The sequence below is a fragment of the Schistocerca serialis genome, chromosome 2 (assembly GCF_023864345.2).
Source record: "Schistocerca serialis cubense isolate TAMUIC-IGC-003099 chromosome 2, iqSchSeri2.2, whole genome shotgun sequence".
Lineage (NCBI taxonomy): Eukaryota > Metazoa > Arthropoda > Insecta > Orthoptera > Acrididae > Schistocerca > Schistocerca serialis.
Window position 1 is genome coordinate 845,394,910 of NC_064639.1, and position 15,805 is coordinate 845,410,714.

At 36.4% G+C, this 15,805-nt stretch overlaps 1 protein-coding gene across 1 annotated transcript in view; it reads right to left on the reverse strand.

Moving 5' to 3' along the window:
* Nucleotides 1–2,303: 2,303 nt before the first annotated feature.
* Nucleotides 2,304–15,805, reverse strand: part of LOC126458118 (cyclin-dependent kinase 8) — a 47,911-nt gene continuing 34,409 nt past the window's right edge. Inside the window, exons 9-10 of the mRNA XM_050094948.1 lie at nucleotides 8,523–8,628; nucleotides 2,304–2,991 (exon numbers count right to left, since the gene is read on the reverse strand). Coding sequence (XP_049950905.1) covers nucleotides 2,662–2,991; nucleotides 8,523–8,628 — 436 coding nt within the window. The 3' untranslated portion in view covers nucleotides 2,304–2,661. The remainder of the gene's footprint in view (nucleotides 2,992–8,522; nucleotides 8,629–15,805) is intronic.

Consider the following 15,805-nt stretch of genomic DNA (forward strand, 5'->3'; position numbering starts at 1 on the left):
ATTTGGGACATTGATTTATATAAACCCACTATCAAAATGCTTTTTGTGCTTGTCAAGAACAAACTGCTCTTAAACAAATCAGTTACACGTAGGAAAGTATCCCAGTGCTTAGTCTGCAAATTTGACTATATAAACTGTGTCAACTGATTAACAATTCTAAAATGAGACACTACATGAAAAATTATTTCCAAATATGCATATAGTTCACCACATTACATTCTTACAAATATAATCATGATCACACAACTACATATGCAGTTCTTTCTTTGCCCCCTCCCTCCAAGACTTAGTTATCAATGGGATGCTAACTAGTTCCCTCCCATTTCTATTTATGAATTTAAAAATGAAATTATAAACGTGTTTTCATATTTTCCATAGTTGTGAAATTCATATAACTAATGAAGAAGAAAGTAAGCTTTTGTAAGTACAAATAATCACTGTGATATTTTTTTGTTGCCTTCAAAGAGACAATGGTTTTCTAGGTCCGTGTACTTGTGTACAATTATGATTCTGCTGAAAATTAGGTTTCCATATGTTGAGATTTCTTCAGATATATTAATTCTGTATATTTTTCTTGAAAAGTAGTGTGCATACATGCAGTACAATTACACAAGAAACATATTGTTCCAGTTACCATGAAAGTACAGAGAGAGAGACAGCAGTAATGCTAAATATAGTTGTGAGATAGTTTATCAAAAGAAACATAATGACAGTCTACGAAAATTCAAGGGAAGAAGAAACTTTAAAACTGTCTGTAACTAAAGGTTGGTTTGAGCACCACAGTGTTATCACTGGGTATAATTCTGGAAGAGTTTGGAACCTACCACTATTCTTGTTGGACAGAGAAAGAACATCATTCTTCAAAGAGGTTTATCAAATATTTATAATGCGGCTGGATGTCATAAAAAGAAATGTTAGAGATGATGTAGTTATGTTTGCTACTGAACAAAAAATTTACCATCCTTGGTATTTTGTCAACTGTTTCATTAAAAATATATGGATGGAATGTGCTAATATTTTGTATCCTAATATTTTGTAATGTGGGAAGGCAGAGAGAGACCTTCTTATCATTTGAAAGTACTTCACACAGCAATTATATTGATTTCAATGGAGCATGAATTCAAATATTATCTTAAATGTCTGCAAACACACTGATTCGCTGTAGGAACAATAAACAGCAGGCACACAATGCTGTAAACATACCCTGATACGTTTGTAGATAGTGGAAGACCTCCAGGCACCTGATACTTCTCATACAAAGAACTTCTAATACACAGCTCTATGAAAATACAAAATGTTGTTACATGCAAGTAGTTGCAACCATCACCGGGATTAGAGCTTCTGGGTAACAGTCAAAATTTCTAAGTCTTTAATGACCTGTATTCTTCCTTCTGAATATCTCATTACTTCTGAGTATCACTTAAATAATGATTCTGCATTTGATTTACCTGTTATATATAACTTGACTCATTCCACATCCCTCAATAACACTTTTTATGATGGGATTTATGGAACACAATGCATGAAAGAATGAATGATTTCTTTGTTGTATTTCTCAGCAACATTAATATACTGCTTTTCCACCTTCAATAATTGTCAAATGAGTACTAAAAAACAGCTAAACACATCATGGTAGAGGAAATTGTTTTCCATTGGTTATAAGAAGAAAAATGATGAAATTTATTTACATTACAGAATGACTGCACAGTGAATAATCATAATTTGAAAACTGCTGTTATAAAGTCTTTACTTTCATTTAATCTTTTATGAAGATATGTTAACGTAAACATAGACAAAGGAGACCATGTGCACCAATACTTAATGTCAGTCTTTAACAGCAGGCATTAAGAGTGAGCTTTCAGACACAAAGGTTCCTCCTCCTAAGCTGATGTACAGGGAGTGCGGAGAGGTAGGGGATCGGGGTGGAGAACCTTTTACACTGCATTCCGGCACACGATAGACCAAAGTAATAAAAGTCGTATGTCTACTCCAATTTGTGTTATCACTCCTCTTTTGCTCTTTTATCAGTTCCCTCTCTATTTCTTTTTTTTTTTTTTTTTTTTTTTTTTTTTTTTTTTTTTTTTTTTTTTTTTTTTTTTTTAAAAAAAAGAGAGCTAAAGATATTGAAATTCACCAGCAGTTGCAGGTTAGATATTTATGGTCTTCTTTCTCCATCCTCGTACACTTAGAATTTTGTTGTTCAGTGTATCATCTTTACGTATATTTGCAATGTACATTAATAATTAAAAGATAACATGGTATGCATGCTGAGAAATGTGCATGAGAAATCAATAACATGGAACTGAATTTAGATGTAAACTTTTATTGCACTTGTATAAGACATACCCATCACATGTACAGTATTTTTAAATGATCATTCAGTTAAAAGCCATTTCCCTTCATAAGAGCACTTTATGTGAGTGGTGGATGCCTTGTATGTCCTGTCAGCAACCTATAAGTTTGTGTCTCTCAAGAGCGTGTTTGTAGCATTTATGCATTCAGTAAAAATGTTGGTGCTGAAAGTCACCCGCAGTCCTGAACGACAGACATCAACACAATGGTTTGTGCACTATCATCAGTCTATTCAATGAATCATGGCATTAAAAAACAGCACCAATTTTTGGCACTCAACAGTCATTCACAAGGCAATATTGCTGCCGGTCAGAAACGTTGGAACGATGCTTGCGGTTGTGTGTTTGCAGTGGATGTATATATCATGGCAGCAGCAGCGACTGCAGCTGCTGCTGCTTGCTGTTGTTGCTGTTGCTGTTGCTGCTGATGGAAATCTGCCTGTTGTTGCTGTGCCTGCTGCTGCTGTGCTTGTTGTTGTTGCTGCTGTTGGGCTTGCTGCTGTTGCTGTTGTTGCTGCTGTTGCTGCTGAGCTGAGAGCCCTCCTGCACCTGGCTGCTGAAGACGTACACGTTTTGCACTTGGCCCATGGCCATTGTGGTGGTTGTGATTGCCTTGGTCTCCTCCACCACCTTGGTTGCCCTGAAGAGAATCCTTCATATATGAGCACATTAAAGGCACCACCTCTCTTAAAAATACATTTTTCCAAGCATCACAATTACAGAACACAATAAAGACACACAAATATAAAGTTTTATATTTTTTTAAGAAGGGTATAATTTATGCTTGTTAGCAAGCTTCAGTTTCACACATGCATTTTTTGTTTCTATTTTCATTTCATTCTCTCAGACAGTGGTGAGGATTGATCATTTTAATGTGGAATCCTGTCTGTTTTTTGCTCAATCAACTTTTCCCATGTTCTGGTATCTCCTCAATTCTTCCCTTCAAAGCTGTCATAAGCAAATTTACCAAGCCCTCTTCTGGTACACGCTTCACTGATTATTTTTCTGCAAATCTTATTACTTACAATTCCATTTATCAGGAATATAGAGAACATGTAACACCAAGACAAACTCTCATGCACTGGAAAAAGCATCTTATCTCCTTCAGAAATTACTTAGAACAAAATAATGGCTTATCATTTATGAGGGAAAAAATACAAGGAAAATGACTGGGAAACTGCTAATCAAAGGCAAAACCACAACAGATGTAATGACTGGGAAATCAAGAGGAAATAAAGGATTATTACATTTCCAATTTAACTGGTGTCAGTTCAGCATGTTATTACACTAGTGTCACGTATCTTCAAGTTACTGCAAACTTATGCCTTACACCAGAGGTGATTCACTTATTTCATTACACTTGTGTTGCTGCTTCAAGGTTCACACAATGACAATATTTCATGCTGTCTCCAAAAAGCCCTCAGCTCACTACACACCACCTTTCGGCAAAATAACCTTATGCAAATCTTTTTTTTTCAAACTTTCTTCATTTCTGCTTATAACTCCTTAAAAAATTGTGTCTTGACACTATATTAATGTTTTATAATATGAAATTCTCACTTCTGTATTCAGTACCTCAGGGAACAATATATAAATTCTTTTCCAACTTAAAAAGAAATGAGAGTTCAAATTGTAAGTATAATCTTTTTTATATATAAATGATACTTAAAAAATATCTACTGCTGGTCTCTCAATAGTGATACCCTTCCTCATGTTGCCTCCTGCACCATTTTCACAAACCAGGGTCTCAGTGGCTCTTACAAGAACCTTTTTTTTTTTTTCTTTATTTCCCTTGCGCTCTGACATGTGCTCAATATCATCTTCACAATTTCAGGCAGCCTTCATATGGTACCCCAAAAACAGCTCTGAGTTCAAGAACAATAAACTGAACAACCTAGCTTTTCTGGCTTTTTTTATCAGCATTTGCTTGAAACTGATCCATGATAGCACTACATATTTCTTGTCCAAATTGAATGATTCTATCTCCTGTCTGAGGAATGAGGAAATGTCTTATTTATACATTTAATGAATATATTGGGGGATGGTTAAAATCTCCTTCAACTCTTCTGGTTCCTTGTGGGAATGTAGGTATTAGTGTATTAAGGCTTTCCACAACATTCTCAGTTACATCTAGAAGTTAGTCTAGAAGTTGACAGCTTAATGAAATTACAACTTCTATTCTTTTCATGATAACTGTATACATGCAATGCTGCGAATACATCACCTTCCATCCCCTTGAATCTTTTTTTATCGGAAAGATTCCACTACCATCAGTTTCTGCTATGGTGTTTCAAACTCTAGTGCACAGTGAGGTGGCATGGCAGTGGACTCGCATTCAGCAGGAGTGGGGTTCAAACACTCACACAGCCATTCAAATTTATGTTTTCTGTTGTTTTCTTACATCACTTATGGTAAATAACAGAATGGTTCATTTGAAAAGACTGTGCCTGATCTTCTTCTCTATACTTGTCCAACCCAAGATTGAGCTCCATCCCAAATCATCTTGTCAGTGATGGAGTATGGTCCTTTTGCAACTTGTGCACTTTTTTACTCTTGATTACCAATATCTTACTATTTTTACCAACTACACATATTCCCTGGAGTCTGGAATGTGCATTTTGAAGGCCTCTGCAGCACTGTTTATAGTGACTGGAATCTAAAACATTCTTGTGTACATTCCTTGCACAGCTGCTTTGGTACCTGACTCGAGTGTTTAATGCCCTTTAAGGTAACTATGTAACCCTGTGCTATGTTTGCTCTAAACAGAACATGATGTATATGCAAGTCTCCACGGCTACAGCATACACAACAAGAATACACCAGATAGCGATACTGCATGGCCAAGGGACACTATGAAGAGTGTTTCCCGTTCATAGTATGAGCAGCACCAGAGAAAGAGACTACTGATAAGCAACATCACATGATAACTCGCCCATGCTTGTATGGGCTATAAAACAAGCGTACAGCAAGGAGGCGGCACATTCGCCATTGACTCCACTTCCTGGACAACGCCAAGTCAACACGCTGACCTCTGACTGATTGCTATTCACCTGTACTATGACTGGAACACTGACGTGTATTGTTTAACACTGCTGAAGATGACCTGGTAACAGATTGTTCAATGCTCCACTTTAAGTATACAACAGCCAGGGTGTTTCATATACCAAGCAATAGCTTTTTCACATCAGCTTCACTGACGTGTGGAACTGTCTTCATTGCGTTAATGAATCCTTTGTGTTTACTAGTTATGTTAGTGACTCCAATTAACATCCAGATACATCATATATACAAAATATTGTATCAGGTTTCATAACAGCTGGTATCACATTAACATTTGTTATGCTAAAGATGTAAACCTATGAAGCCACACAAAAATATTTAAATGTGGAAGGAGAATAATCTTTGTCAAGTAGCAGCACACAGAACCGCTTAGGAAGACAAAATTGGCATTTTGCACGCTTTCAAAGGAAGGGATGCCTTCTTTTTAGGAAGATGGGAGAAAAGTGTTAAAGCAAGAGACTTGTAAGCCTTAAGGACATTGTAAAAGTCAAAAACAGTCATTAAGGACCCAGAAACTGTATTGTCAACCTCATGTACTTAGATAATAGTACCAGATTTTAATTTGCTGATGCAAGTGAGCAACATGTCACAGTGGATAAGACATTGGATTCACATTTAGGAGTAAGGCAGTTCAAATCCGTGTCCGACCGTCTAGATTTATGTTTCCTGCAGTTTCACTAAATCGATGGTTTCTGCAATAAGAACATGGCTGACCTCCCTACTCGTAATTCCCCAAACTGAGCTTGGCTCCATCTCTAATGAGTTCATCATCTTAATCTTCTTTAATTAGTTGACAAGATGTGTTCAGCTTAGATTTTATTAAGACATTGTTCACTGCTGGAAATGATCAGATCTGATCATTATAGTATGTGGCGTGGGACCACCATAGTACAGCACTCAAAATTAATTTGCTCATGAAAAAATGATCGTGGGCAGAAACATCCCTCAGTGTACAAACAATTCAAGTAGTTTCTTCAGAAGCAGTCTTTACTGCACAACAGGTACAACCAATGACATATCTTCTAATGGGTATACATTACATGCCTGGTTAACAAATGGACACTGTGCAAAGCCTTCAGCAATAATTACAACAATATATTTTCGTCTATCAGGTTTTCTTGGAGTGACTGATTAGTGGGCTTTGTCAAGTTGTTGTTTCCATTTTATACACAGTATTTCGATGACCAACTGAGCCGTCTTCTTCAGACACTGAGTTCCACTGTTATATCACTTATCTACATTATGCTGGCCCAATATCTGAAAAGACTGGACAGATTCCTACGGGAACATGCCCTCCAGTGTTATTTTGCTCCCTTCATCCAATATAAAAAGGTATTCTTTGTAATGTTAAAGATGATCCAGGTCTCCAACACCTGGGCATGTATCGCATTCTATGCAAATGTGGCACGTCTTACTGGGGCAGACAATCAGAACAGTCAAGAGGAGATGCAAGGAACATCAGTGACATACCCGACCAAAACAACCAAGCAAATCAGCTGTCACTGAGCACTACCTCAAATATAATCTTGAAATACAATGAGACCAGTATCGTGGTGCAAATGCCAGGTTTCTGGGACAGCATAACTAAGGAGTCTATCAAAATAAGCATGTCAGAAAACCTAATAAACAGGAATGGCAGCTTCAATTTAAATAATGCTTGGGATCCAGCACTCAATATATTAAAATCTCACCAGTTATCATATTCACCAGATTGGAAAACAGTAAGAGAATCTGTGTTTTATGGAATATCAATGCAAGCTCTGGAAAACAAAAGACCATCAAAAGGCATAGTGTATGGTGGGAACTGAACCGGGCTTTAAATAGTGGTGTGAGACCAACAACAGTCTGCAGACTGCTTGAAGTCCAGCAAAACTCACAGCACCTAAAGAAGACAGCTGAGTTGTTCACCATCAAAATTTGTGCATAAAATGGAAGCAACAACTTGGCAGAACACCCAGAAACACACTGTTAATATATAACCACATAAACTCTCCCCAGAGCCTAAAAATTTTGTCCAATGTGAAGATTGCCAGTAGAACAAAAATTAGTGCCCACACACTTGCAGATAATAAAAATATATAAAACTGAAATGATAGATCAAATGAATTCTGCCTTCAAACATTTCCTTGCAGAGAAAAATTGAAATATCTTATCCCATTCATTTTTTTCTACCTTGGCAAAATTTAGATGGCACAATATTCAATACTAATGAAAAGGAACTGAAATCACGTAAGTTCAACAAAGTATCAGAGAATGTTAGAATTCTTTTCAAGTTCTACACAAAGCTGGATTTCCTAAGATGAAAAATTGACATTTAGGGGTGATACCATTTACTTTTACATTTTTGTAGGTGCTGCAAAATTATAATATGTACTGACTGACAGGAACACAAATGAGCACTGTCATGTGAAGATCACCATTGGTCAATAAACAACTAAACAAAAAAAGATTATATTTTTTTAGCAACAATAATGAGGATGGATTGCAAATACTTTAAAAAAAATCATGGTGATGTTCCTGGACATTTAGAAGGACTGTATTGATGTTTAAGGAGGGCAAAGGAAAATATGTCTGCAAAAAGTGGGCGTAGGATTATGGAGAAGAGGATTCACATAGCAATATGAAAAAAGTATGACGACAATAGGATAACAAGAAATGAAACGCATTTGTTTATTGGTCTAAACAACATGGCTTCACTGTTTTATTTGTGGGTTGTAGGAGGACAGAAAAGGAAATTGAGCACATCATTTTCAAAAGAACCATCCTTCTATTTGCTTTGAGCAATTTAGGGAAACCATGGAAATGATAAACCTGGATGGCAAGACAAGAATTTGAACCACCATTCTCTTGTGACACGTCACTCAGTCACTTCCTACAAACTGGAGATGAAAAATACAATGATGACTGATGTATGAACTAACATGTATGTGTTACTCAGCAACAAACATGAAATAAAAATTAAAGACGCATATGTCATCACATTTATTGAAGCTGAATTAAGCATAACATGAGTGTTATACAAATTGTTGAGCTCTCACACAATTATTGTTTCACAATAAACCCAGAAGCAAGGAACATACATGGCAAGCCCACGCAAGAGACTCTACTTACATTGGGCGGCTGATTCTGTCGAGCCTTGTTGTCTGACTTATCCTCGTTGTCATCATCAGTCAAGAATTCCCTCTTTGGATATGGAATTGCACAGCCAGCAAACACACTAAACATAAGATAACAGCATTATCTAAACACAGTATTCATCCCACATACTTATGTGATAAGAAAGAAATAAACAAAAAGTTACAACTTCTGAAATTTTCCTGGCATATTTCTTCTTCTAATTATTTTCAGGTGTGTGGCCAGATCTCGTTGACATTCTGCCACTACATTTCAGCCCAGAGATATCCAGCCATCTTCAGATGAGTAGACAAGTACTGAAGAGCCTAGGTACTTTCCCGCTATTTATACCAAATCTCGTGCTTGCATCTTTCAGCATATGTGCATGTGACGGGGTCATTCGATATTCAATGATTAGATCATCTCTCACTTTCACTACCAAAGGCAGCACACACAACATGGCTGTCCCACACATGTCATCATCACCTGACGCATGCGCCAGAAGATGCCAGAATATTTCGCATGCTTGAATTCGGCATAAATACTCACCTGAAGATGGCTGGATGTCTCTGGGCCAAAATATCATGGCAGAATGTCAACAGGATGTGGCTGCACACCCAAAAACTACTAGAAAAACAAAAAAATGTTTCTTGCTTGTGAAAACTGCCGCTTTCATTTTTAACCTCATCAGATTCCAAAGTGTTTTCTTCTGCAGATACAAATGCACACAACAGAAAACTGACATTGAATTAGTACTAACACATTACAGCCCAGCTTTACATTTATGACTGAACTTTTCCTGAAGTTTTGGACCACAGTGAACTTCTATAACCCTGCTATGGCTATTTAAGGATTGTTGAATATCCATTCTTTGTTTTCTGTTAGTAGTAATTAAAAGCACACCATACTACTGGAAACAATTCACAAATGAATTTAAACATTTTTTCAATGACTAGAATCTCTTCACATCATGGATTTTGGGTATGCATAATAATCAAAATATTTTATCATTTGTTCCTTAATAAACAAACAATCACACATGTCATTTATTGACATTTACGCAACATTATTTGAATGTCAGGGACACATACTACATTTTCAGTGTCACATAAAAGTAATACCAACAACTAATAAAAGCACTTTTAATAATTCTTACCTCAGTTTTGGCAACTTTTCTATAAGTCTTGATTTGTTAACTTTTTTGTGGTGAATAAGGTTTCAAGGGCACTGGGACTTTGAGAGAAAACTGTATCCCCCAAAACTCCTCTCTTCCAAAAGAGGAAATATGGCAAGATGAAAGACGTACCACTCATTCTGCCTCACAAAAGAAAAAAGTGGTCTGTTGCTGTATGAATGGCATGACAATTCCATTGTTTCTGCAGCACCAAATACAAATGGTATGAAAACCCAGTAACTAATCTTAAAAGGTATTCTCAGCAGTCAAGGAAACACACTGAAGTTTCTTGACACTCTATCCTGACTGAATGCAAGCATACTGGGTAGAACTGACTGAATGGCTAAAAAATAAGAGGAAATGGTACCATATTTGACAGACTATAAGAGACACTTTTTTCTTCAAAAAATTGCCTTCAAAATTCAGGTGCATCTTATACTCAAGATTAATGTAATAATTACCTATATTTGATTTAAAATTCCTGCCACTCTTAAAAATGGACACATATTAGGTGCCACAGCCATGGAAGTCTATCTCTATCTGGCAACATTGTATTCAACTGGCAGCAGCATTGCACTGATGAAAACAACATGAGTTGCAGGGATTAACAAGCTTGTTCTCTCCTGCCGTGCCATCACAAACTGAGAACATTGACTAGCCTACGATGTGTCACTGCAGTCTATGGTGCCAGTGAACTTGAATTCAAAGTCATTTGTGTTATCGGTAACAGCGCAATATTTTTATTAGTTGCTAGTTTTGTAATAGAAAAAAATAAAAGATATTCATATGATGTGGGCTATAAATTGAAAGTAATGTATATGCAGAAGAACATGGAAACAGAACTGCTGAGTGGTAATATGGTCCTCCAACAACAGAAAAAAAAGTAAAGAAGAACTGAAAAAAATGAGGAAGACTAAATGTGCAAATACAGAACTGAATGCAAAATGGCCAAAACTAGATAGTGGTGTATTGAAATGGAGTCAAGGACATCGTCAAAATGGCACTGGAATTGATACAAAAATTATTCAAATACACGCTAGTAAGCTAGTGCAAACAGTGGAACTTAACAGACTTTAATGATGGAGTTAGTTGGTACTACAGGTTTATGAAGTGACATGGACTTAGTATGTGAACCAAAACCAAAATAAATACCTTAGAAAATGTCAAAAGAGTATGAAGAGAAAATATTATCTTTCCATTGCTTTATTATTCAACATCGAAAGAAAACCACTATGGAATTAAGACAAATAGTGAATATGGACAAAACTTCTCTGACATTTGATGTGCTGAGTAACAGAACTGTTGCCATGAAAAATGCTAAAACTGTAACTATAAAAAAAAGTGGACAAGAAAAAATGCACTACGCTGGTTTCCTTTCATGTTGTGCTGATGGTACTAAACTTAATTCAATGATAACTTTCAAATGTAAAACAATGCCAAAACCTTTTGAAATATCACCAGATGGTGTTGTTCACGTACATGACAAGAGTTGGATGGACATGGGAGGTATGAAATTATGGATTAAAAGAGTGCAGGAGAGAAGTAAAGGTACTTTATTGGAAAAGAGTTCTGTTCTTATGCTAGATCAGTTTGGTAGTCATTTGAAAAATTCTGTGAAAGAGAAACTGAGACAGGGAAATACAGAGCTTTCTGTTATTGCAGGAGGACTTACTTCACAATTGGAAACTCTTGATGTCGAGATAAATCAACCATTTAAAGTGTATATCAGAGAGAATGGAACAAATGGATGACGGATGAAACACAACATGAATTCACACGAAAGGGAGCTTTAAAGTGACCTACAATCAAATAAGTGTGTCAGTGGATAAAACAGTCATGTTCTAGAGTAAGAGAAGACATTACTGTTAAATCTTTCAAGAATTGTGACGTATGTAACACTCTTGATGGCAGTGAGGATCATCTTATATATGAAGAGGACAACGGTGATAACAAAGTGGAAGAGGAGGAGGAGGAGGAGGAAGAAGAAGAAGAAAATTTAGGTGACAAGTTTCAGGGATTTTAAAGGTCAATTCAGTTTTATAAACTAAGAATTTTTTTAGTTTGGCTCTGCAGTCTAATAACAAAAATGGTAAAAATGTTCTTTCCTTAAAGAAAATTGCTTCAAAATTAAAGTGTGTCTTACAGTCCATAAAATATAGTACTGGCCTCTTTTCAGTTGGTTATTGGATACCACTGTACACAGTGCCTGGATACTCTACCACAACAGTGGAAATATAATGTCATATAAATTTTCAAAGATAAATTGTGCAGTTATACTTGGGGAGTTATGCGACGGTACCAAAAGGCCTTGGACGAACACTGCACTCCAGTACTGTTAGCAGATGAGCTGCAGACTGATGGAATGAACCATCTGATTGTGAAAAAAACTCAAAACAAGATGATGTGCTGGAATAAACTGTACGACATCAGCTTGTACCCAAGCAAAAAAATGTAATGTGGGACACTGTGTTGAATATTTCATTGCTTGTCATATCAAGTAATTTGTTATACTTTTTTTTATTTGTAATTTGTACTCATTTTTAATTTATTTCATTCAGTACAAAAATGTGTAACTTTTTCATATAAATTTATGTTTTGCTCTCAACACTGATTAGCATTACATATTTGGTATGATAGATTAAATTAAATACTTCTTTTTCAATGTAACAAACGTGGTAAAAGTAATAAATTTAAAAAAAGTTTATTTGGGCACTAATGGGTTAATGCAGTACATTGCCAAAAAAATATGATGAAGTTTTTCAGAATTACATTTTTAGTTGTTCTTTTTATAACTATTTGCTTGACTCTGTCTTTATAAATTCTATCCATGTAGAGCCACCCCCCCCCCCCCCCCCCCCCGTTCATTTAATCATTTCTTATTGCAGCCCAACAGTTTTCTCACACTGATGGCAACATTTCTGCAACACTGCACTGTTTTGAAGTAAGAAGAATGGAAGATTTGGGTTTAACATCCTGTCAGCAATGAGGCCATTAGAGATACAGCACAAACTCCGATTGGGATGGATAGTGTGGGTAACTGGCTGTATCCTTTCAAAGGAACCACACTACTTGCATTCACCTTAAACTATTTAGGAAAATCACAGACAACCTAAATCTGGATGACCACTTGGGGATTTGGACCACACTGCTGCGAGGCAATTATTCAGTTATAATTTTCAAAATTTGTCTCTCTTTTATTTTGTTTCATAGTCTGTAGGATTCATCACCATATTAATGCACTCACACATAGATGCATTTCAGCAGAAGCTGTATTCACTCCTATGGTCTACGAATTACTGTCAGCCTGTAAACATCCAATGCTTGCTGTTAGATTTTGGGGAATCTGGATCTTATGTAAAAGTTTGCTCACCCAACTACATATTGCATGGAGAGGTGTCTGAAATTACATGCCAAGAGTATTTTCATTGATTGCAGAATTTAGTTGCTAAATGCAAATAGTTCAATGTCAGAGTTCATGAGCAATTCTCTGAAGTCTTATAATCTGATAATGTATTACAGATGTTGGTATTATCTTTTGTTCAGTAATTGAATAATGACTACCTATTCAAAAATGTCAGTGTGTGGCTGAGGATGTGTGATAAACTAGTTTTTTCCCTACACAATTTTGTTTTGTTATTGTCATTCTCATCCTTATATGTATAACCTTCAATACAAGATTCCTCTGATAATACAAAAATGAAGATGAGGATGGGCTGTTAAAGAAAGCAGTAAAAAGAAATTGCACTCCCCCCACTTGAAAGCAAAGTTGGCAACATTCCACTTCTACATTTACAACTGCATCAATAGTCTGCAAGCCACCTAACAGTGCGTGGTGGAGCGTGCTTCCTGGCACTGCAGACTTATCCAACCCTTCCCTTTTCATTCGCAAATAACATGTGGAAAGAATGATTATCGGTAAGGTAACCTCCATATTAGCTCTAATTTCTTGAATTTTCTTGTTGTGGTCATTTTGCACGACAAAAGAGGGAGGGACTAACATGTTGTCTGATTCTTCCTGGAAAGTACTCTCTAGAAATTTCGAGAGTGAACCTCTCCGTGACATACAACACCTCTACTGTAGCATCTGCCACTGGAGTTTATTGAGCATCTCGGTAACATTCTCATGTATACTCAGTGATGCTGTGACAAAATACGCCCACCACTACTACTTGGTAATGATCCCAGAGAAGATGAACAATACTCATAATCAATTGCAAGCCACTTCCTTAGTGGATGAACTGCATATTTCCTACATTTATTAACGTTCTGGGTCAACTGCTAGTTCCTGCACCATTCATGAATCCTCTGTAGGTCCTGCAAAATGTTACTGTCTTCTGGCATTGCTACCTTCCTATAGACTACTGCAACATTTGCAAACAATCTTAAAGAAATTCTGACAAATTCTACTAGATCATTTACATATATTGTAAACAGTAACAGTCCCATCACACTCCCCTGAGTCCCAAAACTCTTTATATCTGTCAATTTTGTTCAGTTAAGAGGGACGTGTTGAGCTTCATCTGCAAATCTGCAAATCTGGTCTGATACTCGGTATGCTTGTATTTATTTATTTATTTATTTTTCAATGAGCAGCAATACAAGATGGTGTCAAATGCCTTCCTGAAGTTAAGGATATGGTATCAATCTCAGCGTCAATGGATACAGAGCTGTGGATCTCATAGAGAAACAGAGCAAGTTGAGTTTTGCAAGATCTCTGTTCTCGGAATCCATATTGATTTTTATACAGTAGATTTTTGTGCTCCAAAAATGTCATAAAACATGTTGCATAATTCTACAACAGACTGATGTCAACAGTGTAAGATTATAAGTATGAGCATGTATCATATGACCCTTCCTGCAAATGAGATTGATCTGTGCTTTTTTCCAGTCGCTAGGTACCCTTTGTTGCTCCATCAATCGATAATAAACTCCTGTTAGAAGGAGAGAGTAAGTTCTTTCACACAATTTCTGTAGAATCTTATAGGTATCTTATCTGGTCCTGATATTTTTCCACTACAAAGGGATTGTAGCTGTTTTTCTATTCCATGGTCAAGTTATCTCTATATCTGCCATTTTGATGTTCGTACAATGACTGAAAAGAGGGACTGTACTACGATCATCTGCTGTGAAACAATTTTTAAAGACTAAATACAGTATTTCAGCCTGCTCCCTGTCATTTTCCATTATGGTTCCATTGTGGTCACTGAATGACTGAATAGATGATTTCGAACCAATTATTGATTTTATGTAAGACCAAAACCTCTTACAGTTTTCACTCGGATCAGTTGACATAAATTTACCTTCAAAGTCATCGAATGCTTCTCCCACTGCTCTCCTTATGCTCATTTTTGCTTCATTCAGGTTTTATTTGTCAACTATCTTTTGATTCTCTTGAATCTGCACTGAAGCTCTCTTTGTTTACACAGCAGTTTTCTAACACAACTATTAAAACATGGTGAGGGCTTTCCTAGCCCTTGAAGACCTTGCTTGGAACACACTTGCCAAAGGCATACTGCAGGATGGTTTTGAATTGTCCCCATTTGTGCTCCAGCTTAGCCAAAATATTTTCTTATTTTTTTTTTAACATTTCTTGTAATAGCTGTAGTCACAGATACTGTCACAGCCTTATGGTCACTGATACCATCTTCTACGTTAACTGATTCAAGAAATTCAGGTCTGTTTGTTCCTAGGAGCTTTACAATGTTACTTTCACAAGTTGGTTCTCTAACCATCTGTTCAAAGTACTTTTCAGACAAGACATTCAGAATAATGTCCTGCAAATCTCTGTCTCTGGCACCACTTTTGATAGCATGACTCTCCCAATCTGGCAAGTTGAAGTCACCCTTATTACAACAAGTGCTCTACCACTACAGTTCCTGACAAAAGTGGTCTAGAAAAGCATCCAGTTTCTTCACCTATATTAATTCACATTTGGAATCTGTGATAACCTCAGTATATATTATCAAATTCTTTACTGAAATAAATGTGTTACCATTGTTAGTGACTAACCTATCCGTACAATAAAAATTCCAATTTTAATTTAAGGATTTCATTGCTATTCACTTCTGATTTCCACCAACTTTCTGTCCCTAATACTATTTGGGCA